We start from the raw sequence: 27,637 nt of genomic DNA on the forward strand, positions 1-27,637 counted from the left end.
TGTGTCACACATTGGCTATAATATGAGAGTTACTTGAGTTTATAAGGAGGTAAGTTACTCCACCTAAAATGTTAGTCTTTTGGGTTGAATACCTAGAAATTTTATGTTAAATCTCCCCAACAAGTGGTATCAGAATTTGACCCTAGTAGTTGGAATGTGGTTAAAACAACTCAAGTGTGTCGGACGAAAGGACCGGCGTCTAGCGGTGGTGGTTTCGTTCGAGGGGGGGATTATTGAGTTGTGTCCCACATTAGTTAGAAAAGAGGAGATAATTGGATTTATAAGGAGGTAGATCACTCTGACTAAAAGACTAATTTTTTAAGTTGAATACGTAGAAATCTTATGTTAAGTCCCCCAACAATATTAAAGCACGTTGGTAGCCTGTGTTAAAATAGCATTTGAAAATGAAATTTGTAAAAATGTGTTTAGCAATTCTTTTGAAAAAATTATAAAATAAATTATTTGTCGGACCCATCTTATTTCCATTCATTCTTTGAAGAATGAATTATGTTGATTGATTAAAGTATCCACCCGTTACGGAATTAATGGAAAATAACAGTGCTTTAAGTGGGCACCAAAGACTTTTTCAATGTTATTTTCACCAAATCCAAGAACATGTCAGAAAAGTACTTTGTGAAAGATGTTCGTCATTCTAATATTTTCGTCAAATAGAAAAATACCAAACAGCTCCTTAGTTAGAGATAGTTATTTGACAACACAAGTACTCTGTTTTGCATATATTTATATATTTTTAATAGCTCTGTTTTGCAAATTCCTGCTAAACAGTATAAGTGAGAGAAGGAGACATGCTGGACGTCCACCTCCGACTATTTTGTGAGAGGTTGAAAAGCGTGTTAGCAGGTGAAGAAGGCACGTTAACGTTGCCCGATTCAACAAATTTAACTCCACTTTTTCAAAACCTTTTTACGGAGACTGAAATTATTACTACTCTGCTCGGGAACTATGAAGGCGACATGGCTCGTCATTTGATTCAACTCATTAGAGACGAATTCGATGAATCCAAAATATCTTTGCCTTTTTTGCAACTGTTGGACTTAGAAGAAAGCGATGAAGACGTTAAAAGACCAGACATTTTGGAAATTCTGGAGGACATCAATCACTTTGTCCATGAATCTGAGGAAGCCATTGACACATTCATCATCAACATCATGCAGCAGCAAAACAGTGAAATCGAAAGTGAGAGCAGGTCTAATATGGCTCTTCTTATTGGACTCCACAGTAAAATCATTGATATTAGAAATCGGATGCAACAACTTCCACCCAGCGACAATGGTTTTGATATCAGTGAACAAAGTAACATAATCATTCGCCAATTGAGTGAGGGACAGCCTCAGCTTGATGTCAGTGAATTTGAAAGGGGCAGAGAGAAGTTGTTTGATCTATTGATTGAGGGACCATCTGGGCTTTCGGTGGTTGCAATTCTCGACAGCAATGGCTTCGATAAGACTGCTTTTGCTGCTGATACTTACAATAATAATCATGTTAAGTTCTATTTTGACTGTCTTGCTTGGGTCAGGGTTTCTCTACTCTACGATTTTCGCAAGATATTGGATGACATAATCAAGTCTGTGATGCCTCCATCTCGGGTTAGTGTAATTATCGGTGAAGATTATCAATTGAAGAAATCTGTTCTTCGAGATTACCTAACAGACAAGAAGTACTTTATTGTACTAGATGATGTCTTCGATGACACTGATATATGGAGTGATCTTGAAGAACTTCTTCCCGATGATCAGAATGGAAGCAGAGTATTGATATTGGTCACTGATCCAGACCTCCTTACATCGTTGGAAATGGAAAACGGAGAGAAGATTTGGCTTGATTCAGTGCTCGTTGGAGGACCACTGATTAAAATAAAGTATGAAGGCTTACAATTTTTCGTCCTACACTATGGAAGTATGCCATTAGGAAATCATCTTAGCGGCGAAGCGATTCCGACAGTTTGGAGACAAATTTTTTCTGTGATGGAGTTACCTTTTCACTTAAAAGTCTGCTGCATCTATTTGTGTGCCTTCCCTCCGAGTATTGAGATATCTACGGAGCAATTATATCAGTTGTGGGTAGCTGAAGGTTTCATACCATACAACAGTGAAGAAACTGCCAAACATTACTTGAAAGAACTAATCCATCGTGGCTTCATTCAAGTGAGTAAGAGAAGATCCGGTGGCACAATTAAAGCGTGTTATGTTCCAAGTCTTGAATTTACTTCATTGGCTTTGATGGCAGAAAAGACGGAATTTGTATCTTCAATCTTTTCTGAAGAGGAATCACTGTCAAATGTTAAACGGTACATCGTTTTCAAAGATCTGATTGAGTTTTTATCTTTAGAACATTCTGACATGTATCTCCAATCTTTTCTGAATCACAGTTCAAAAAGCGATCATCTCGCTCTGATACATTGCGAGAATTTTTGTAAAAAGTTCAAACACCTTCGGGTATTGAACTTGGGTTCTGCAGTTCTCGACCAATATCCACCCGGATTAGAAAATTTATTCTATTTGAAGTATTTGAAATTGAATATTCCTTCGCTCAAATGTCTTCCTTCACTGCTATGCACCCTTTTAAACCTTCAAACACTAGAAATGCCATCTAGCTACATAGATCAGTCACCAGAGGATATTTGGATGATGCAAAAACTCATGCATCTAAACTTTGGTTCCATCACTCTGCCTGCACCTCCAAAAAATTATTCCAGCTCCCTGAAAAATCTCATTTTCATATCAGCCTTACACCCAAGTAGTTGTACTCCAGATATATTGGGCAGACTCCCTAATGTTCGAACTTTTAGAATATCTGGAGATTTGAGTTACTATCATTCTGGGGTTTCCAAAAGCCTATGCAAACTACACAAACTTGAATGCTTGAAGCTGGTGAATAAAGGCAAGATGTGGCAGCTCTCACGGATGATCCTGTCCGAATACAAATTTCCTCCAAGTCTGACCCAACTGAGCCTATCAAATACTGAGTTAATGGAGGATCCTATGCCGACACTAGAAAAGCTTCCACACCTTGAGGTGCTGAAACTAAAGCAGAACTCGTACTTAGAAAGAAAGCTGGCTTGTGTTGGCTGTAGCAGTTTTTCGCAGCTCAAGATTTTGCACCTAAAATCAATGCTATGGCTGGAGGAGTGGACGATGGGGGCAGGAGCAATGCCAAAACTTGAAAGCTTAATTTTGAACCCTTGTGCGTACTTGAGAAAGCTTCCTGAGGAGCTTTGGTGCATAAAGAGCTTATGCAAATTGGAGTTACATTGGCCTCAGCCAGAGTTGAGACAAAGGCTACGAGCTTTTGAGGATATGGAGTGGCGGTATGACATCCAGTTATATCCATCTGGAATATAACGGATTGAAAGGGTTGAGAGTTTTACTTGATAATTACTGATCTGGTATGACTTTGTTTCACCTACTCAATAGGTTTTATAAATGTGCTATATGTAGTAAAACCTTCAAGGGTTCAAATTTTAATTTATTATTCTGTGTCCTTTGACTTGTGTAGGAAAAGTCAAAGGGGGAAGAATCATATATATCTGCAATCTGGCTTTCAATTTCAACTGTAATTTCAGCATTGATCCGTTCAATTCTCTTTATTTGAGCTCCCCTTTGGGGACATTATTTTGTAGCGGATTTGCCGCCAGAGATGCCATGGTTAGTCTATTGTCTATAAACTTGAATAAGGTACGTTTTTTCTGTTCATGAATGTATTAAGAACTGCTGTGTGATCCGAATTCTACAAAAAAGACATCTAGTCGAAGTTTCATTAGTGTTGTTCATGAATGTATGGTTTTGGCTGTCTTTGGACCGTGTGGAAAAAGACATCGAGTCAAATTTTCATCAATTGACTGAGGAAATTGCAACAATTTAAATGATGCCTTAGTGAACTCATACCTTATTTGAATTTTAATTGTATGGCAATAGGATATGTATGAATTAAAATTTGTAAATTAGTAGTGTTACTTGTAATCCCTCACCAGCAAGAATATAACTTGTAAGGTAAAGTTCAGATCAGCATTCATTGGCTTAACTGCAGACCAGAAATGCTTGATCTTGAACCGTTTGATCGGTCCAAGAAAATAAACATCACTTAAGTTACATCAATAATTGGTGTAATGTAGATAAGTTTCAATATTGCTCAAAATATATTGCTCTAAGGAAAAATCGACAATGACTAGAAATGAACATAACTTTAATTGATATTAATATATTTACCATTAAACAGTTGTGTAAGTATTAAGACATCCAAAATTGCAAATATGCATGTTAAAAAACAAATCCACGAACCAAAACTACCCAAAATAGTGTCTTTGAGCTCCAAAGTAACACCCATGTATAGCCAGCATTTTATTTCAGCCCATGTGATGCAAGCTATAATTCATTTGAATTATTTATTAGAAAAGAGAAAATAAGATAGTTTTACGGATATTTCAAGTTTCATGTTTCACCGGCACAATTTATGCCAAGTCCATAATGGAACAAATAATGTGTAACCTTATGACCCACCCAATAACAGAATCAGATGTAGTATGCACAAATTGCACAATCAGAAAAGCATCCTACAGATCCAGCGATTTAATCTTTTAACCTTATGACCCAACCAATCTCGATCTGTAACCTTTGCTTTCTGATGTTTAACACATTATCTCATCCTGGCAAAAAATCTGAAATGTTTTACGAGAGAATTAATCTTGATAAAGGGCTTTTGGCGGTAAAAAATATTGCTTTAATTAAAAAAAAATTGATTCAACCAAGTTGACCTAAAGGTTATATAAATCTTGATTTAGACGATATCAAACTACATATTAAGGGTAAAATAGAAAATATATTATTTTAATCTCACTAGTTTCTGAAGGACATATTATTGGGAAAATATGCTCTTTAAAAGCATATGTGTTTATTTAATTGTAATAAATATTTTTTCTGATTAATAAAAATAATGAGGTATTTTATGCAAATATCTTAATTGCATTAATATTTTTATTAAAGTCCATTTAATCATATTATATGTATTTATGTGATCACCATGTGGATTCACAGAAGACATAAATACAAGTTATCTTATGATTAAATAAATTTAGTTCGCAGTTAATAAATAAAGTTGGGCACTTTATTTAGGTATAGACTGTAATAAATTCATTGAATGATTTGTCTTAATCATGTATGAATTTATTGATGTAGTACAACTACATTGAACATGATCACATATGAGATTTAATTAACTTTGTAATAACTGTCAGACTTATTAAATCTCATAGGCATTGATTTTACTGTAATCTTAATCTTGAGTTAATTATGATTTCATGATTGTAATTGTTATTCCATTTGAGTTACCAATGGGCATGACACATACTTGTAGTCTAGATTACCCGGTATCTTGGTGGGAGCATTTATGAGTATTGGAGTTATAGATTAACAATATAGAATTTGTACAACACATCTCTTGATGGGTTTTCGGCACTTGATCATAGAATTCTCTGGCCAGAGTGTGTCAACATATTTAGTATGTTGAAAATGATCATTGGAGAAAACCAGTAAGTATCAAGGAATAAGATGTTATTAAATTGATTGGACAGTTGAGATATCAATTTAATTAACGATATGGTACAAAGGATTGTGCAGTAAAGAAATCAATGTGGCTTGAGACGAATTATTATTTGAGCATACAATTATGGAAGTCAGTTCCAATCTTTTAGTGGAGTAGATTTGGAATTAAATAATTGGGCTAGTTTAATTATAGGCCTAATTATTGTAGCCACTATTGTATGTTCCCAAATAATCCCCGGGTTAGCTCATTTAATTGACTGCACCACTACTGGACTAATAAGCAAGATAACTAGCTATTTGGGTCAAAAGCCTAAACATATCATTTAGTGGGAGGCTCCATTTAATTAGCTTATGTGTAAGGGGCCTTATGTTATTTTACATGGTGGATCCCCTATAAAATAAAAAGTAACGTGAGTTTTATTTTGGGGATTATTTGGAGCCTAGGATTTTCACTAAAGGGAGATATAAAAAGCTTATTTTCTCTAAAGAAAAAGATAACAGCCACTTTATACAGATCAGAGAAAAAGATTTTTCTCTCTGTTGTTGAGAGAAAAATTTTCCCGTGCTAGTTGCTTTGGTAGTGATAAAGGCGCCCACACGTCAAGTGCAGATTGAACCTGAGTCATAACCTGGAAGATCATTGGTGACAGTTCGTGATCTAACAAGCGTGGTGGTGACGGATCGTGATCTAACAGGAGTGGTGGTGGCGGATCGTGATCTAGGAGCCTAAATCACTTCAATGGAAAAAGTCCAATTGGATTTTTAAGGTACAATTTCTAGAATATAAATTCTTATATATTATATGAGAGCGATCTTCAAAATGTTTTATAAAAAAATTAAAAACCTGATTTTTCCCCAACACATATATCATCTACGTGAACTCAGTTCAAAACATTCATGGTCAAAGCTCAGTAAAGTCAAGGACAAGCATTAGAGATACTATCTATCATAGGTGATATTTCTTGTCGCATTTTTTGTAAGGCTAGTATGATTAAATGTGTGTATGATTAAGCATTTAAAAGCTCAATTTATCATCATGATCATGGAACTTAAGTTTGTTTTGTTTTCATATTGACAAGTTTCTATTCTTGAATAAAATGAAGATTAAAGTGTTTTTATCAAAATGATTGCCTTCAAGTATATGGACTAATTTTTGGAGAATTTGAATGATTAAACACTCAAAAACACTCTTTTTTTCTTATGAACTCAATACAACTCCTCAATTACAACTCTTTTAAAACTAAGAAGCTTTACTACTTCTTGTTGCTTAAATCAACTAAGAGAGGAGGTATTTATGCTTGTTACAACTTAATCATAACCATATATTAACCAACCTACTGCACAAACCAAACCTAACAACCCTACTCAACCATACAAATTCTACTTACCACATTACTACATTTAACACTATAAATCTTAACTACCTAAAGAAGCTTCCATGGACTAGATCATTTGGGCTTCAATGTTGTATGGATCAAGTTTATGATCTAACACTAATTTAGAAAGTTTTTGAAAGTTTTCGAAAAGTTTTTTACTATTACCGGATAACTCAAACTTTAGTTACTTGCCTAATTTTTGTATGCCATTTTTTCCGCACTTCCTCATTAGATTTAAATATATCGTCAGATTTAAATATATCGTAAAACCTTCAAGGGGCCATACAAATACCAACTAAGTGTGATTGCTTCAATCTCAAAATTATGTCTCAACATAGGCTCAACTTGAGTAGCAAAACAGAGTGGGATAGCCACGTATTACAGCAGACAAACAAAGAAAGATCCCTCCCTCCGAAATCTATCTAATAAGAACAGTGAAAGCATATTGTCTTTTATGATTCTTATTTCCCTTTATTTGTTGTGTAGGTTAAATTACAGTGGGAAACGTCACAGGCCAAACGTTCAATTTCAACTGTAAAATCAGCTTTGATCCATTCAGTCTCCGTATTCAGCTGTCTATTCACAAAATAAGTCCTCACGAGGCAAGGCATTGTTTTTGCTTTGTAGATTTCAAGGATTTGCTATAAGTGGGGCCTTTTTTGCAGTAAATATTTTCTAGAGACTTAAATGGTTGTATTCCTTAATTTAAACTTAAGATTTACATTATTATTTTCTTAAGTCTTAGGAGTATAGATGCTCCTTTTCCTTCCAACAGTGATATATTTATAACTGAGACTACAATAAATAAATTTATTATGGCGCAACCTAAATTTCTGCTCTTACTAATTAATAATTTTGGAGGAAAATCTATATTGGTATTGGAGAAAATCTATATTGGTTTCTATTCCAGACCAATTGTACAATTGGGAGCGGAATAGAGTCTCAGTGCACGGAACAAAAACTCCGAACAGCTTTTTTGCTTCTGAAACTCTAATATTGAACCAAAATCAGTTCTAAAATCCGACAAGAATTCTCAAATGAAAGCTAAACCTTACTTCGGTACAAATTGCAGAAAATTTTGTGCAATGAACGAAATACAAGTGGAAACATCGAAAAAAAATGCATGCAAAAGAGAGACGAATCACCAGCCAGCAAGTCAAGGTCAGAGATAGGCGAGTGCACTCAGTGAGTTGAGGACTTTAAACGGAAAAGGTCGAAAGAAGTTCTTTTATTTTATTTTATTTTCAATATTTCCAAAACTACCTCAACTCTATTAATAAGAGGGGGGTTAAAATCCTAACACAAACTTTTAAGCTGCTAGCTGATTAAAAGTTGACGAGTTATGTAATCGCAAGTAGAATTTGTCTGAGGGTGAGTGAAAACAATTACATCGTACTCAGGCCAGTAGGAGTTTGGGATATTTATAAAAAATGGGTGCATTTGAACTCAATTACAAATGAGTTTGGGATATTTATAAATAATTTGGATTCTAAATGATGTGGCAGTCATTTAAAACGGGATTAACCCTTCAACAAATTAATCAAAAAATCATTATATATAGTACAACGGGAAAACCATCCTCTAAGTACTTATTATTTTTTAATCCTCACTTTGAGACTTCTGCTGAAGTTTTGAACACAATAATCCGAAGGAAAAAATTATGGGCCACATGGAAATTTTGATAGGATTATTACTGTGTCTAAGGAAGCAAGCATAATTAGTTATTGTGAAAATACACTGAAAAATGGAACAAAATAATCCAATAAATACAGTGACAGAACCGAAAGGCTTGTTACTCGGTGGTGGATAATATAGCCAAGGAATAATTATTTTCTCCTTCCATTTCCATGCAACTCTTTCACTTCTCACTTTGTAAATAAGCTCAGAAATGCAAACGATCATGGTGGCCATAGACATTAACATGCTAAGTAATGCGTACTGGATTTTATGGGCCGATGAAAGTTGGTCGAAAATAGCCGACGGAACCTCTAGCATGAAATTGACAATGACAAAGGTTTGCTCTGGCGTAAGCTGTATTACAAATTTATCATCTAGTTATACAAGGAACTAGGATATACGAAAATTTTTCAATCCGAAATTAAAATTAGCGATTGTAGTCCGGGATGAGTTTATAACATTGTAAATGGACCTTTACATTATTACTGCAAAATATTAAAAAAATAATTTATAACTATAAACTCCTCCTAAATATTAATCTTGGAATTTAATTCCGGACCTAAAACTGATTTCTGAGATGTATATTGAAGATATGTAGATTTATGGGATAATAACACAGATCCTTATCTTTCTTCATCATTACAAAAAATACAAACATTTTGTTTTTAATTTTCCGGAAATGGGTTCCTGACAAATGGTAATGATTAAATAGTTTTGGTGTTAAGCTAAATACTGTCGGTGAAAATCTAATACTAAAAGAGTAATTTTTTTCATTTTAAAAAATCAAGGCTTAATAATTAATTACTTAATACAAATGGCAATAATGAGCTTATTAGTTGAAATATTAAACTCTCCTTTTGTAATTTTTTTAAAAAAAAAAAACTGTTTTTGTGTATCTACTATTTTACCCAAGATGTGCTGTAAAATCTCACAATTGGTCCAATAAAACTTTCTATTTATAAAATAGTACGAGAAAAAAGAAAGTTGAAACTAAGAATATTTGTTTTTAAAGGGCATAAGAGTTTTGATAGATTTTGAAACATGTGGAGGCAAACCATTAATATATTTTTGGAAAGGTTAAATTCTTTACCTTTCGAGTTGGGTGATCTCTCTTGAGATCCGCCTTCGGATCTTCAATATCGCCAAAAGCATTTTCTCTTTCTGTTTTGATTCCTATAAATTTGGAGTTCTCATCAGTCGCCTCAGGTACGAACGGAGGAAGATCAGCGTGAGAATGAGGGTCATTGTCCTCAGTTGTTCTACTACTCTGGAATACAAATGCATACCAATTATTACGAATTAAATACAAATGCAGGCCAACTATTGTTCCAGTATTTGAGTTTGAATTGATGTAACAGTGTATTTGTAATCGGCACACCGAGATACCTGACCGTACTCATAAATTAAAAGGGACGATGATTGACTGACCTCTGGACTCAAGTCATCTTCTATATGTGGTTCCGTAGGCTTGAGATCTATATCATCGTCCTCTTCCGCATTTATGCTCAGGTAAATAGAAGAGGGTGATGACCCAACATCAGAATGGGTGCCATCACTCTCATTTGTGCTTGAGCCACTACCCTGAAATTCATCATTAAAAAAATAATGCGATTAACTAAGAGATGGCACTCACACAGATTCCGCCAATCAATCAATGTGCAATTAATGCATGTGTACATATATATATAGTAGAGAAGAAAATTCCACATATACAGTATGAACGGAGAAAGAATAAATTGAAACTCGATTGCCAGGATGGGGAATGCCTTCTTGAGTTTGGTCTTGTATTGCCATACAATAATGTTAGATTTACAGAGTTGTGACACAAATTAAATTTGGATCCTAACTAATGCTGTTTATGTGTCATTTACTATTCTTTGAGACCTAATCTGATAATTAATTGTTGAGTTTCATCATTTCTTTATTCTCATCTATGCTCAACGCAAATAAAAAATACGAACAAATAGAGAAAAATGATATACTCACCCCACTGCTAAACGCCCTTACCTTGAACCCCACTCAAGCAAAAATAGTTTTCAAAAAAGAAAATTTGATATACAATTCCAAAAAAAAAAAAAAAAAAGCTTGAGTGGGTTTGGGGTTTATTGATTGGGGAGAGTCGTACGGTTATGATAAATAGAAACCTCGATCACTTGGGATCGGGATCGCTTGTTGAGTTTAGTCTTCTTAAGAAGCTCGTCATGTCGTTTCTTCATTTCAGCAACAGCAGCTCTCATTTTCCTTTGACCTCCTCTGGTAGCACTCTTGATATCGACCCTGAAGTCTTTCAAAAACTTACCATTTTTTAATGCAGTAAGAAATTAATCTTTTTTCCCTCTCTTATATATACTACGTCGCATGCCCACTGTTTCCTCTGTTTAATTAATTTGTCAGTGCATTCAATTGCTGGGAATCAAGGCTGCAGTGTTTTACAACAACATTTAATTAGAATGAAATTGAAGAGAAGGGAGGGTTTGAAAATAACCCTTGACAAAACGGATAATGATCAGGCCAACGATGGTTTCTAGGTAAAAGGTCTTGGTACGCATGTCTTTACTTGGAGAATTAATATTGGTATGATACTATGATCACAGATGAGAGAATGTTTGTCCGTGCAACTTTATCGTGGCATATATCACATATACGATATTATTATAAATTCCCCTACCTAGGATTCGTCAGTTAATTTTATTTTAAGTTGACACATTAATGCGTACGCACACGCAAGGGGTTAGGTTATGCTCAAACACGGGACTTTCGCTCTAATACCACACTAATTAATGAAGTCATTTAACCTAAGCTAATTATGTAAGAATATAGCTCATGTTTTACAAAATGGACAAAGTCGCCCGCACCCCCATTTTTTTTTTTAAATAAATGGTCACACCCATGAGTTTTATAAATGGTCATACAAATCCGAAATAAAAATTTAATAATTATTATAAATATAAAATTTAATAATTATTATAAATATAAAATTTAATAATTATTATAAATACCATAGATTTTAAGATAAAATAATTAATAAAAATAAAATATATTAAATATAATTAATTAAATGACATATATATGATATGAAAATTATTTTTAATATTAATCTAATATAGACATAATAAAAAATTTATTAAAAAAATATATAATACAGATTTTGTAAGTTATGTTGAATATTAAATGCAATTATTTGAATATTATAAACTTTTGCATGAACATGTTTTACTAATATTAAAACATATCTGTCATATCAATAATATTAATACAATTCTTTTAATATTCAAAATGATTTATAAAATTTATATTATTTTTTTATATTAGATCATTTTAATATAGAATTTTTTAAGTCATTTTTATTGTAATAGTTGAAGGGTATAATCATAAAATAGAGGTGTGTGTGATCATTTACGAAACCCTTATGACTTTTCATTAGGAAAAAGACACCTACACTCTCAAGCTTTGAGGAAATGGTCACAAAGATACTTTAGTTTCCAAAAAAGGACACCAAAACCCCTTTAGTAATTAGAAAATTGATTTTATATTTTTTTAATTAATACAAATTTCATACAAATAATATAATCTATCTAGTAGACTAATAATATTAAATTACTTTTTAACATTTACAATAATATTAAAATTTTAAATTATTATATTTTCTTTAATAATATAAAATTTAAAAATATCTTAGGTTTTGATTCAAGGTTTTTAAGTTTCTTATTGTTCTTTTTTTCACTTTTTTTATTAATGATGATACTGAATAGATGGTTTGGGGCTTCCTGCTATTGGAAGGCTATATATAAATCTATCATTTGGCAACGGAAAGAAGAAATATAAAATCAAATTTGCTATAGATGTTGAATATTAAATGCAATTATTTGAATATTATAAACTTATATTTTTTCTCTCCTAATTATTAATATGGTGGAGTTAGACAGTTGTCGGAGTTAGAACATATTTCCCTCGATTATTAGTGAAGATAAAAATTTAGGCTGTTAAGAATAGGTCCCAACAGATGGCTGATTGTAATAAAAAATACCAAATAAAAAAAATGCTCAAGATGCAATTAGTCAACAACATATGAGTCGTTGTGACAAATGCCACAGTTTAAGCTTGCATATTATACAAATGTATATAATAGTGTACAAACTGGTCTTAAAGCGTTGTTAATTTCTTTGGAGTCATCGACGGTCCGGCCGTTCACTATATATGTTTTTTGTATTAAAAAAAAAATAATGCATGCGAGGATTCGTACAAGTTTTTTATATCCAGATAAAGAGTCCAACTAGAAAGAGACAAATCCTAATGATATGACCACTAACTGAGCTATTTACTGCATCTTGCTCTCTTTCTTTTGGATGCTTCTTAATTGTTGTTGTCTTCTTAAAGAACAAGAATAATATAGAACTTATTAAATAGAGCTTATAGCAGTAGAGCTTATAGAAGTAGAACTTATACCAATAGAGCTTTTGGACAAAAAGTCATTGGGTGTTTGGTTATCAATTAAAAAAACATTTTTGAACCATTAAACAGTTTGGTTGTGTAAAATTAAAAGTGCTTTTGTGTAATTAAATTACCAAAAAGGATATGTATTTATAATTTTTAACATGTAACAAAATGCATCCAAGCTATCAATTAATAAGAAAAAATCAGTTCAATCATTTCTTTAATTTTCAAAATTAAAAATTTCATAATTGATATATTCTCCTAAACAAATAATACTATCCAAATTAAAATGATAATTAATAATATAATTGAAATGTTAACGGAACATGAGAAGTGTCGTATTACCTGACATCCTCATCACCAAAAAACGTTGGCTATGACTATGATTACTCTCTCAAGTGTTGGTTATGTATTAGAGATTGCAAAATTAAAGTGCTGGTTATTTAAAAAAAAAACAAAAAGAGATAAAGTGAAGTGGCGGCAGCAATATGTTTATATGGCGGCAACAATTTTCGTTTGGTAGGTTTTATACAAAGGGTATTATGTAATTAATGAAATATGTCAAGGATATTTTTGATATTATATATTTTTTGGAAAAGCTCTCTAACCTCTACTCCCAAAAGCTCAAATTTTGGGCTTTTGCTAGTAGAGGTAAATTAGCTTATTTAAGATAAAAAAACTCTACTAAAAAAATAACCAAACACCATAAAAAAAAATTAAAAAGTGCTATGCGATTAAATAAGCACTTATGACTCTTAAATAAGCTATACCAAACAGGCGCTAAGAATAGCATTTTAATGAAAAGCAAGCTGGAGTAGCTCTATTGGCTCGAGCACGTGGCTGTTAACTGAAGGTTGAACACTCGTATTTTAATTTTTTTTTTATATCAAATTCCTCTCCAATAGAAATTTCATCCCACCAAATATATAAATGGGAAGGACTATTTGGACGCAGAAAATTTATTCAGATCACTCATATTTTAACTAAATTTTATTTTATTCCTTTAATACTAGTAAGTTAATTTGTTATTAAGGAAAATATATTATGATTACTCTTGGTACCCATTCCTCTTACTCATTCATCATCCATCTTGCGCCATATATTTGTTTTCTTCTTAAATTTTAATGATTCTGTCTCACTTCCTCATCTCATCACCGGTAGTCTCTCTCCTCTTCTTTCTTCTTCTCAACTGACTTATCAATTGAAATTGCAAAGTGTGAGTATACAAGAGAATATATCGGAGAGATGAGTTGGCATAGAATTGTGGTTTAATCATTCTTAATCTGACTTTCCTTTATTTTATTATATTTTTTTATTTGTCAAAATATGATTTTTGTTCTTCCATTTTGGCTAGATTGGTGATGGCTGAGTCTAGAGAAAGAATCGTTATATAAATGGATTTCAACGAATAAAAAAAGAAGAAAAAACTAATATTATGTTTTAAAAAAAATAAAAACATGTAATGATAACGATTTAAGTTAGGGTTATTTTTGGAATTTCAAAGAGTTCTAAGCAATACTTAATTTGAGAACAGTAAAATACTCCCAACACCTATTTTTCTATAAAGTTTAATACTCTTAAATAAATTTATTTACAAAGCATTGCCCTCTATGATGCTGTAATTTTTTTACAGCATCAATAATGTAAAAAACATACACCATTAGATTTGATCAAGGGTGCATATTAATTTTATTAAATAAAAACTTTAATTATTTTTAATATAATGTAACTTATTAGAAAACTGGTTAAAAGGAAAATAAGCAAAAAGGATATGATGAAATACAATATCTAAAATTCTTTTATTTGAAATTGGATTCTTCATAAGTATTGTTTATTCTATAATATTTCTTTGCTAATCTGAATTGCTACAGTTATTCTAATCAAATTGACAGTGAATCCTTGTAAACCCTAATTATTAATACTAATAATAATAATTGAAGTGAAAAACATAAATTGGCTGCAGACATTCTGTAATGCCGGACGAAGAGTCATCAAAAATCAATCTTCCACTGCCTCTCCCTGTAATTCCCTTTATATCTTTGTCTCTTTATTTTGTTAGAAAAATATAAAATCTTCTGTTCGTGCTTCTGCATTTTTTGTTATTTATTTATTTATTTTACATATGGGTCCATATTGTTCACATGAATCTTCAAGCACAAGGAAATAATTATCCAATGTACATTTACTAGCAATATGAATATAGCTAGTGGGATGTTCTATTGATTGCTTGGTGATGTTTATTTATTATTTGAACCAGTTTCTGGAGGTTTCATGCAAAAGTTCGGGGAAAAAACCCGCTATGCAGTAGGAACAAAAGCAAGTTTTGCAGTGAATTTGATCATCAGCAGGAAGTTGGATATTAGGAGCGCTCTTGCTTTGCATATTGAAGTAGTCAAAGAAGGTGAGGAGCCGATCAATTTTGGCTCTCGTGCGGTTCTTATTATATGCTAACAACCGTAAAAAAGCACTTATTGTAGAGCCTTCAAGAACATGAAATTTGGGAAGAAATTGGCTTGAACGGAAACGAAGTATCCCAAGCATAATTGAAGTTTAGTGTTGTAAATCATGGGAAGGATTTCGTTTAAAAGTAAAAAACTAATATTTACTTGCAACTTATAAGTTACCTACTATCTTTTAATTAATTATTTATTTATCTATTATATTAAATCAATGACTAAGATTAAAACACACAAATCTAAGGATCTATTATAACCTCACTATCAATGCTATAAAAGTATATACAGCACCATAGAGAAATCCCATTTCTTATAATTAAAAAAAAACTGTAAAATAAAATCTCAATTATTATTGAACCAGCAACAACTTCATTTTCAAGTTTCATGAATATAAAATCATGATCAAAACACAAGTGGCAGTTTGATTGCCGAGGGTAGTATTAAATTCATATTTGCACAAGCTCCAAAAGTCTCTTTGCTTAATCACAAATCCAAATTACGGATCACCCTCCATTACAATCTTTATAATACTTAAAACTATATTATTTCTAAAAGTAATAGTTTTGCAAGGATCACTCATAAAATTTACAGATCTTAAATTATTTCGGGAAAGTTAGAATGTTCTTTGATGTTTACTGATATTGATGAAGAAATAGATATATTTTGGGAATTAAGTTGGGTGCTTAAAACAATTATAAATTTTAAATTTTTTTGATGGCTACTATGAGAAATTGAGTTTATTCAGTATTTTAATAGATTCAAATAATCTCATTCTTTCAAAATTTTTTATAAAATGTCATAAATAATAAAGCATTTAGAGCATTAATTTTTTAAAGTGAAAATAATCACATGTAATACAAGTTTTGTAGTTGACAACAATATTCATAAATTTAATCTATTACGGTATACAATTGGACAAGCCATTTAATTACTGAAGACCATAGAAGATATTGGTGATTTCTCTCCAGACTCTATTTTAATAAAGCAAATAGAAATTTCATCCCACCAAATACAAAGTTTATAGCAGACAACAAATATTGATACATTTAATCCATTATGGTATTCAATCAGAAAAAGCATTAGTTAGTGCACAATAGATATCATGTGCACAGAATAGACTGGAGCTCCACTTGGAAATCCTTAATTTTGTCAACATATATACTATTTGCCACTAGTATTTGCTCTAATACATATACAATTTTGGATCTTCAGTAAAAATCGTTTGCAATCTATAACTTTTCAGAGTACTCTTATAAACTTCATGAAATAAATTAAATCCGATCATAATATAAGCACAAAAACAACAAAAGGAAAACCGATAAGTAATAAAAACAGATATCTTTTATTGATTACATATGCCTAAGTTGGGTAAATGTTTCGGTTTTTCCCACCTACTTAAAGAGAACCGCATAATTTGATATGCCTAAATTGATCATAATTTCATATGAAGGTGCTATTTGTTTTTTCTGAAACGACCATCCTGAACTCTAAGGGCGAGTCTGATTAATTTCATCTAACATGATTAAATAAAGTCGTTAATAAGAACTTTTTCAAAAATTTGGCAAAATCCCCCGCCATATTTATGACATTTCCAACTTGCCAATCTGTAGAGTATGCGCTTCCAAAATAATCTAATATTCAGCTAACTTAATTGATCAATCTCCTCAACATAATGTCACACATCACTATTAGTAATATGCTTAAATTATCTCCTTCAAATATCACCCATTGTTTTCATTTTACATTAAACATCCATAATATTCATAACATAATTATACAATCTAGACGAGGAGTTCCAAAAGCTGTAATAATATGATCTATGCCTCCTAGCACCATCGCGTGGCTAGAACTCAAAATAAATATAGTTGTTAAGTTAATTGGTGTACTTGCAACCTCTGTTGGGGGAAAATTGACGGTTGTCGAAGCCAGCAAAAATAAATGTCTACTCTAAATAAATTGTGCATAGTGATTGAGCAGGGTCGTGTCCACAGAGATCAGTAATTATTTAAATCCTTTTAAAATGTAAAATGCAAAATGGGGGAATTGTTGACAATAATAAAAATCAAATTAAAATAACAAGAATGCAAATTAAAATTTGTAATTCAAATTGGGGAAAGCTCTGGTTGAAGGAATTAACTCAGCTTGATTCGACTACTGATCATTAATTCAAATATAAATCATTACTACTTATGAATAGACCGGTTATAGCTACTGAGACCCTCTAATAGCCAATCTCTCCTTAACTAGTCGATAACCAAGGTACGACCGTTGGTTATTTCCTTAATCAATAGACAACCCTAAATATGATCATAGGATTTAATCAATTGATAGCCTGAAAAATCAGAGAGACCCAAATCCTAATCAACAAATGCATACGATGGTTCATTTAAATCAGATTGTTTATTCTCATAACACAACGCACTGCTATGCTATTTGTCACAAACATTAAAATCTTCATACAATGAATCTTTTAATTGACAATAGATTGAGTTGATAATTAAATAGTGGCCAATTATCTAATTAACAAACATAATCATGACAATAACTTAGAGAATAAACAAATACCCAAAAAGCAATAAAACAATTAAAGCATAAGAAAGATCTCACAGTAATGACGAATCAAAGCTTTATTAACCTCCAACCAGAATAATAGGTTTAGTTCTTCATAGAGAGAAGATAAAAAATTAGATCTAGGGTTTTTGACAATAGATTCCCCCCTTTAATTCTCTCCCCCCTCTTCTCCTCTAGAGTTCTTTTTAAAATAGAATACTAATATCTAAAATATTATCTAAATATTAAATTTAGAATTACAAAAATAACCAAAAAGACAAAACACGTTAAACTAAAAACTGCAGGTCCGTAGTTGACAGCACGCGCCCACGCCTTATCAACAAAGTTCTTTTGAAGCTCATAATTTCTCTAGGAAAACAATCATCCTAAAAAAAATCATCTTGTAGCTCAATTTTAGCACCAATCAATAGAATTGCACCGACAGAAATAAAACACAAGTAAATCACTATTATTAAGTGCAAAACATCGATAGTAAAAGAAGTAAACAATGCAAAACTAGTGTATAAATTGCACTCTAACAAAAATATAGGAAAACAAGGTGCATATAAAATGCGTTTAGTGGATAATAGGTTTTGAAAATAATATTACTTTAGAATAAGTATATTACTACAATATACAACTTTCAGCATACTATGCGTAAAACCATAATCATGTAGAATAAAAGTATTTAAATTAAAATCAAGCAGCTAGCATGGAAAAGAAAAACTAATGTTGTACTTAATAACTATGAAAATCTAAGTATTAAAATGTCATACGTGATACCAAAATTATTAAAAAAAGAACATATGTTTATGATTCTAAAACTATCATTAAACAAGCATCCGGGGAATAATCTTGTTATACCTGGACTTTATATGAGCGGTGCAATGACATATTGAAAGCATAAAAAATGGAAAAATCATATTGCATATTGTAGCCGTTGATTGATTTGCACTAATTACATGTATATAATTTATATTTTTTACCCATTATTTTCATTTTATTTTTATTTGTAGATCTAGACCCCCTTAGATCTATATGAGTGTTTAGACATAATATTCACACACCAATACAATAGTGGAAGCACTCCAATACTGCTATGCCACATTATCTACTTAATCCTTATATTTATCAATAGAGCAATTTGTATTTGTAGATCTAAGTTCCCTTGGATCTATGTGAATGTTTAGATTTTCAACACACCAATATGATAGTGGAAACACTCCAATACAGCTGTGGCATAAGGTGGTTAATTAAGAATTGAGTTATATAGTTTTTAAACTAGTAAAAAATACAAAAGATAAATATGAAAAGTATTATGACCATGATTTGAATACTAAAAGTGGATCTCATAATCTTAGCATTTTTTTTTACTTAGACTATTCTTTCTTAACTTCTTTTTCTACAATTATTTTCATTTAATAATGGGAAAATGATACCTATATCCCCAAGATTTGAGGAAATGGTCACAAGAACTCTCAGGTTTTTAAAAAATGACACTAAGACCCTTTTTGGCCATAATACCCTTTGAATATAGTAATTAAAAAATTGACTTTAAAGGTTTTTAATTAATACAAATTTAATATAAAATAATATAACCTATCTATAGACTAGTAATATTAAATTATTTTTAACATTTCAAATAATATTAAACTTTTAAATTATCATATTTATTTTAACAATATATTTTTATTTATTATAAAGATTTTAAATAATTCTTCGGGTTAAATAGATTTTACAATTAACAAAATATCTTCCTATTAATAATATTAAAATTAACTTTTACATAATATTCATAACAATTTTAATTTATTTATTTTAATATTATTTTTCTATTTATTATTAAAAATTACTTTAATATAATAACATACAACTAATAGATTGTAAAATATTAAAATATTTTTAAAGATTAAAATTATTTTTAAAATGTATATATTATTACATTTATTGTAATGCCATATTTCTATTTATTATAAAATTTTGCGGGTTCATTTTTTTTGGTTTCTAGAGTCAAAGGGTATTATGATAAAAAAGAGGACTCGGTATCCCTTATTGGAAACTTAGGGTCTTTGTGACCATTTTCCCAAACCTTAGGGTGCAGGCGTCTTTTTCCCTTTGACTGTCAAATTTTTATTTCCCTGTGGTTTGACTTCAGAATCAACATCTTTTTCTACCATTATTTTCATTTAATAATTGAATAACAAATTTTTATTTTCTTGTGGTTCAATCATTGACTCATCGAGTTATATTGTAACTAGACACTCTTATATTTGGGAGGAACCAACCACTTTTGAGTCATGTGAAGGTTCTAACAGAATTAAGACGATAGTGGACTAGTGAAAAATATTGTCAACTTTAGGTGGAATTCTACAAAAGAAAAAGTGTTTGTGTATTTTTAAAAAAGCTCGAAAGATTGGGCAGTCGGTGGATAATTACCTTTTTTTTTCTCTCTCTCTCTATTCAATCACATTTGAACAATGTCTTTTTGGCTATTCAGGTAAAATGATAATTTTAGCCCTATGACGTCAACAAGGTTCTAACAAAGTTGAGATAAAATAGACAAATGAAAAACATTATTAGCTTCAAGTGGAATTGTGCAAAGGAAAAAGATGTTTGTATGTTTTTTAAAATGCTCAAAAAATCGGTTGGTCAATGGATAATTACCCTATTTTATGAATGAATAATTTTTATCCAGCCAAACAAATTATGATTTCAATTTAAATTATTTATAAATAATAATAAACTATACTTTGTAATAAATTATAAGTTTTCTAGATCCTATCTAAAATAACTTATCTCCGCATAATAATAATGATTTGTATAATACAAAAATATATATGTAACATTACATGTTTAACATGGAATAAAATATTTGTCTAAAGTTGTTGAGATATTGATTTATTCTTTAGAGTTGTTACCATATCTTTGAACTTACGGGCATATAGTAACTCGTTAATATGGGCACTTTCTTGTACAAGCCAAAAGATTTGTAGCTTATGAAGCATGTTTAGAGTTTCATGGAATTGATTTGCTCTATTAATTAATTATTAATATATTATCTCTATATTACTTACATTAAGAATAACTAGGCTAAAATAATAATTCAAAATAAGATGAATGATGGAAGAAAAAAAGCTAAGTGGTTGTAGTTATCAGCAATGGCACAAATGAAGGACCCGACAGTCAACTAACAAATTTTGAGAACTATGAGAGTTGTAGTTGAGGGAACTAAGACAATGAGGAGTAATTGTTCTTCACAAGTGTTCTTGACAAACGTAACAACAAATTAAGAATAAAAAATAAGTAAAAACAGAATTTATAAACACATGCAATAGCAAGTTCTTTGCAATTCTTCTACTATATATATTAAATTGGATTGGAAAAAAAAAATAGAGGATATTCTACAGGTGATAACCAAATGTTCGTAATATAAAGTTTGAAATTTGAAGATGTAAAAGTTTGCACAGATGAAATTATGCGGGATTTCATGTGATTCTACGCACGGATAAAATTGTAAATCCACATAAGGGGTTTCATTAAGTTATTTAAGGGGTGGTAATAGTACCACTCTTCCTCAAATCATTCAGTATCTTTAGACCCGTACAATTCTTTTAAGCAAACAAATATTGACCGTGTGTTTCGTAAATCATTCAAAGTGCTTTTCTAAAGAGATTTCTTCAATATTTTTGGGTGTCCGTAGCCCTCATCTATATATTCTTTTAACCCCAACTATTCTTTTAACTACGAACGATATTTCAAAGGCACTCTGTCTCCGGTGGATATATGTGTGTGTGTGTGTGTGTATGCATGTACGTATGTATATGTATATATATTTTTCTCTTTTAAGCAGAGGAAAAATTATAATCATTTTAAATTGAATAAAAAATTTTCATACAGAAAAGAATACATACCTAATAAGAGTATAGTTTTCGTGACTTCAAATAATGGAGCTCATCATTGAAGATTAAAAAAAGTGAACGATTTAAAAAAAAAAAAGGCTAAGTTGTTGAGTTATCAAATTTAAGTCTTCTTTTTTGCAAGAGCCTGGAGTTTCCCCTCTCCTCTGGCATTGCTAGCCTTCTTACTTGTGAATCTCATTTCTATTCTTTTACAAATTCAAGGAAATAATCATAAAATCTAACTTTTTTCTTTAATTAATCGTTGTCTTCTCTCACTTCTAAAGTTATTAACGGTTATTCTTAAAATAAGGCATAGGGGTGGGCAAAACTAAACCGGAACAAAAAAAATTCGGTTCGGTTCATTTTTTCGGTTTCGTTTCAGTTTTTTATTTCAAAAAAATCGAATATAGAGATAGCGAACTAAATCATTCGGTTCGGTTCGGTTCGGTTTTCGGATCAAACTTTAAAAAAGCCGAACCGAACCGATAATATCATTCAAGTCCCTTTCTTTTATAAAATTTTAGTCTGACACAATATTTAGAAAATATTTGCATATAGAAATTCTATTATGGCCTAATATGTTTTGCAGACTTTTCAAAAGGGACCTTGACCAAAAGTCAACAATGCAAGATAACATTCTGATCTCTTTTTTTTTATAACTTATATTACGGCGCATAAACTTATTTTATTTTATTTACGTTTTGAGCCAAGAGTTTTGATATTAAAAACAATGACGATGATTCTGAAAAGTATTCAGTTTAGTCCAAAACTTTTTTGGGTATACAAATCCGTAAATTATATTTTTTGTTGTTGATTACACATTGATTATAGTAGGCCTTGTGTGCAAGTTAAGATGAACCGAAAAATTGATTTGTTAATATGATCCATTATCGAAAAACTCAAACCGAACAAAAAAACCAAAGTCAAATCGAAACTGAACTGAACCGAAAAATCGAAGTCAAATCGAAACTGAACCGAATCGAACCGAACTATCAGTTCCGGTTCGGTTTTTATTTTCTCTAACAAGCAAACAGATTTTTTGATTTTAAGATCTGAACCGAACCAAAAATAAAAATTTACTGAAATCAAACCGAACCGAACCGAAATAATACCCATCCCTAATAAGGTAGGTGTCTTTAGAAAAAATTATGATCATTTTAATATTTGTTTTTTGGTAAAAAGAGGAAAGAGATGTTGAGGGGACTTTTGAGGGGTCCCGTAGCGCCACTCTTGGGTGGTACGCCAACTGGGAAGGAATAAATTGAGTCGGTCAAAAGTTTCTGTCAAAAGCAGACATCGGGATATAAGCCAACAAAAGTAAAATTGTCTAAAGTTAATTAATTTGCACTACCAATTTTTAGTTTAATTTGCACTACCGATTTTTAGTTTTAGTCCCCGGCAGAGCAACAATGTCCGGAAACTTCTCCGTCTCAAAAAGTTTTCCAATCAATGAATAAAATACCAATCTGCCAATAACAAAACAGCTAGTCAATAACAAATGAAAAATTAGACGTTGAGCACGATTGTTAATGATGCAGTTTTTAAAGTAATTAATGTTAGCTATGTGATAAATATAATTACTTATAAAGAGAATTAATTAAGAGTATGATAAATTTTATTTATAAAATATTAAAATACACTTTTTATTAATCGAATTTTAGTTTCGATTGTTATTGACATTTACAAATACTTTTTTTTTTCAACAGTTCTATATTTTAACAGACCTACCTGGTGTACTATCATCTACCAAAATGATCACCTTCCAAAAATTTGAAAATATCTGCAGAAATCTTTGTGCAATTATATTCTCATGAAACTTTAACTTTAATTTATTTATTCTTTGCTATCACATTTAGCTAAGGAACCTTTTGCTTTAATTACTTCCTTTGATTCCAAATATATACTTTGCTTCCGTTTATTGTGTCTACTGCTGTTTTGTTGTTATTCATCTTTCCCTCAGTGACTTAATAAAAAATAATTTATTTTTACTAGAAATAATTTATTTTTACTTAAATTTATTGATTTTATATCCTAATTAAATAAAGATGATTTTTATTTTATGTAATAATAAATGTGTGGAAATGTATTAAAGGATAAAATTGATTCCTTAAAATTATTTTCTGAACTGAAACTTCTTGTAAAATTGCACAAGCTAAGAAATTTCTAGTTCTTTTCTCGGGATGTGTGCACTTAGGTTCAGTTTTTTACTAAATTAAGTTGATTGAATAATTATAATTAAAATTAAGAACCTAATTTATTTTTTCGATTATTCAGCTCATCATTTATTTTTTATTTAATCAATTAAACCAATAGTTTTTTTTTTTAAATTTAGAAATTAAATCAAAACCAAGTTAACCGACGGTTCGGGTCGAGTCGTCTTTAAGGGCCATGGTATATTTGTGAAGCCCTTTTCTTTTCTTTCTCATTTTCGTTATCTATTCAGAATAGCTTTCATATGTCTTTCGGCCATTTATTCTTATGCCGTGTCAGTAAATCAACATTAGCTGTACAGATTATTACACATACAAATGGGCTCCATGTATTCTCAAAAAAAAAAAAAAAAAATGGGCTCCATGTATTTGACGAAGACTAAAATAAAGAGAAAAAGAAATTTATACTATTGACTTGCTTTGAAGTCATGTTTTCCTCTTGAGAAGCTTTCACACACACACACACACACACACAAATATATATTGGTTAGAAAAGAGTGGAAAATTTCATTAACCATTTCTTCTGTAAAGATTATGGGCAAGCATAAGCAAGAAAAGAAGAAGAAGGAGAAGAGGCCCCTCAATGAGCAATTTCATATATATATGTCTACTCGTGTTAAACAGGCATGCAAGCTCTCTTTGAGTGTGATCTGTGTGAGTATTTTATTGAAAGCAAATTTCCCCGTAACCATCTATCCAAATGTTATTACTTTTGTTGTGTTTTTTTATTTTTTTATTTTTTTGTTTCTACTGGAGGGATTTAATTTATATAGTGGTGGATTATTAGATCTGCATGGAAAAAAAAAATTCTTCTCATTTTCTCAGACAAAAATGCATTAAAGATGTGTTTGGTAAGTTGTTTTTACAAAAATTTCTCTGGAAACAATAATCTTTATTTTCCACTTGAAGTTCATTACAATAGTTGACGTTTGGGGGCATTTTGTTGGACATTATACATTATGGAAATAGACACAAAATCATCTTTTGGGGCTTAAATATATATCATTTACCTTTGCCTTACGAAATTTATTTCCGAGCTCTGTAAACACAATATCACAGTTACTCTTGATTTTTACAGTAAAGAAAGAAAAACGCAAGTTTGCAAAAATCTAAAATATCATTGATAAAAGATTGAATTATAAAACTAGGGTTTAAAGTTTGAATGATAGAACTAGGGTGTTAACTCTATTTTTGTACTAACTTAAATAACGTGAACTTGTTAAAATAGACAGACCCGAATTATTTTACATAATAGAATTCTACCAACTGAAATAAGGAAAATAAAATAAATAGTAATCAAATTCGATATCTAAAAAAAGAGATAATAATCAAATTCAGGGCCAAAATAAAATAGTAGCACTGTTGATTTGTCTCATCGCAAATAGTGGAACAATATATTATAATTATACGTCCCATACGGACACATGTAGTTTAAGTTATAATCTCATAAAAGTACACAAACATCCTACATCAATAAGTTAGGCTTCTATCTAAGCTTATAAGCTTCTATCTAATATTAGAGCTAAAATTATGCATGAGTAGGCCCGTAATATCCTTGCTTGTGACAAGGACTGTGCAAAGATACCAATCATGAGGTTCGCTAGCTAGGGACATTAGCTAATACTGATTGGGAATGAATCTTTGGTTACATTATCCAATATTGACTGTGAATGAATCTTGGGTTAAGTACATAAAATGTTTGGGCAACTCTCAATTATCGACTTAGCTTTTAAGTATGAGTGATTTTTTTTTTTTAATACCCCTCAAACTCAAAATGATTATATAATCAGAGAAACATTAAATCGAAATGCATATATGTAAAGCTTTGAGTATCCAAGGAATCATTTTAATTATTAATGTATTGATAATTTCAATTCTGATCTACATACTCTAGTGGATTACAAAGCATTAATCGTATTATTAACCATAGATAAAAGATTGTGTTGCTTTTGGTGCTTCAGATTTTTATGTTTTAATTATGCCAATGAATTACACTCAATTAGAAAAGAACTTTACTAATAATTTGTATTAAATATAAAAATTTAAAGTCGATTTTTTGGATAGTATAGTCAAAGAGGTATTATTATTGTTTTCCTTTTGTCATTTGTGAAACTAAGAGGTTCTTTATCTCGCTTTTAGTGTGATTGGTGTGAGTGTTTTCTTCAAAGCAAATTTCTCAATAAAGATATATCCAAATGTCATTGCTTTTGTTTTGTGCTGTTTGTGTTTTATTTTTATTTCTACTGTAGGGATTTAATTTACATAGTGGTGGACTATTAGATCTACTTTAAAAAAAAAAATGTTTTCCATTTCCTTAGACAGAAATGCATTAAAGATGTGTTTGGAAAGTTGTTTTTACAAAAGTTCTTTGGAAACAATAATCTTTATTTTCCACTTGAAGTTCATTACAATAATTGATGTTCCAGGGCATTTTGTTGGACATATATATGATAAAAATGGACACAATTATTTTTAGGAGCTTAAATATCATATAGTTTTGCCTCACGAAATTTACTCCCGAGCTTTGTAGACGCAATATCACTGTTACTCTTGATCTTTTACATTAATTGTATAGTTAATTAATGTAATTAATTCACAGGAGGGACTCCAAAGCAATGATAGTGAAAGTTTATCAATTCAAAGAGATGAACAAAAATTTAATGAAAGTATATCAATTCAAAGATATGAACAAGATGTTGATCTGCTTGACTTGGAAGCGAAGGAGAATAAAGCTGCTTCGGATGATGGTTTCATTATCGACGAGTTAATTGTGAAGGCATATGATATTAGTTAATTAATTGATGCAATCATATTTTTTTGTTTTGTCCACAAATATATTTGGAGAAAAAATAATATAATTTAATTACATGTCAAGACTATCCAGCTAAAGATTTAACTTTGACAAACGTTAGTAACTTCTAAAATTATCCCCGTTAATGTATAGATCCTGTAAAAGTTTTACAATATTAATTTACATGTCTTTCAAAAGATATTGTTAGTGATCGGTAACAATACTTCAATTTAAGTGTTTGAACGAAGGATTATATAAGTAAGAAAGTTTCATTAGGTAATGTTATGGCCCACAGGTGCTCAGCTGAGTGGTTTTTAAATAATTTTGTTACTCACAACTTGAGTAAAGTAAAAAGAGTTGGACTATTGACACCCCTTCATTGATCTTATAAAACCCTGTGATATTATAATTATATTTAAGGACAAATATAAATAGAATTAACTCCATTTATATTTTCTTTCTCTCTTCAATTTCATTTTGCTTGCACAATATAAATTTTTGTAATCATTAAAAAATCTGAATTTAAGAAGCAATCTATAATTTTTTTTAATCATTAAAATAATCTAAATTTAAGAAGTAATTTTTTAAGCCAAAATAATACTCTGGTAATATATGTAGCAACAAAATTAGGATACAGCATTGTGAGAAAATAAATTAAATAAAATTTTATCTCACTACAAATAATT

General features: G+C 30.6%; 2 protein-coding genes across 3 annotated transcripts in view; both read left to right on the top strand.

The window, feature by feature from the left end:
• Positions 1 to 3,884, top strand: part of LOC127902602 (disease resistance RPP8-like protein 3) — a 37,665-nt gene extending 33,781 nt beyond the window's left edge. The window contains exons 2-4 of one of the 2 annotated variants that reach the window (XM_052442154.1): positions 787 to 2,308; positions 2,390 to 3,406; positions 3,517 to 3,884. In XM_052442154.1, coding sequence (XP_052298114.1) covers positions 807 to 2,308; positions 2,390 to 3,362 — 2,475 coding nt within the window. In that variant the 5' untranslated portion in view covers positions 787 to 806 and the 3' untranslated portion in view covers positions 3,363 to 3,406; positions 3,517 to 3,884. Of the gene's footprint in view, positions 1 to 786; positions 3,407 to 3,516 lie in introns of both variants that reach the window. The other variant, XM_052442153.1, reaches the window with a different exon arrangement.
• Positions 3,885 to 24,415: 20,531 nt separating this feature from the next.
• Positions 24,416 to 27,150, top strand: LOC102618975 (uncharacterized). The gene is made up of 2 exons (XM_025096985.2): positions 24,416 to 24,814; positions 26,760 to 27,150. Exons 1-2 carry the CDS (start codon positions 24,695 to 24,697, stop codon positions 26,952 to 26,954), a joined length of 315 nt encoding a protein of 104 aa, XP_024952753.2. The 5' UTR covers positions 24,416 to 24,694; the 3' UTR covers positions 26,955 to 27,150.
• The last annotated feature ends 487 nt before the right edge of the window (positions 27,151 to 27,637 follow it).

This window comes from Citrus sinensis, chromosome 5 (assembly GCF_022201045.2).
Source record: "Citrus sinensis cultivar Valencia sweet orange chromosome 5, DVS_A1.0, whole genome shotgun sequence".
In the NCBI taxonomy this organism is placed as follows: domain Eukaryota; kingdom Viridiplantae; phylum Streptophyta; class Magnoliopsida; order Sapindales; family Rutaceae; genus Citrus; species Citrus sinensis.

Bases quoted from the DNA above. Each gene is read 5' to 3' on its own strand.
- LOC102618975 (XM_025096985.2), top strand. From the start codon at position 24,695: ATGGGCAAGCATAAGCAAGAAAAGAAGAAGAAGGAGAAGAGGCCCCTC. The intron at 24,815-26,759 runs GTGAGTATTTTA...ATTAATTCACAG, and splicing joins TCTCTTTGAGTGTGATCTGT to GAGGGACTCCAAAGCAATGA.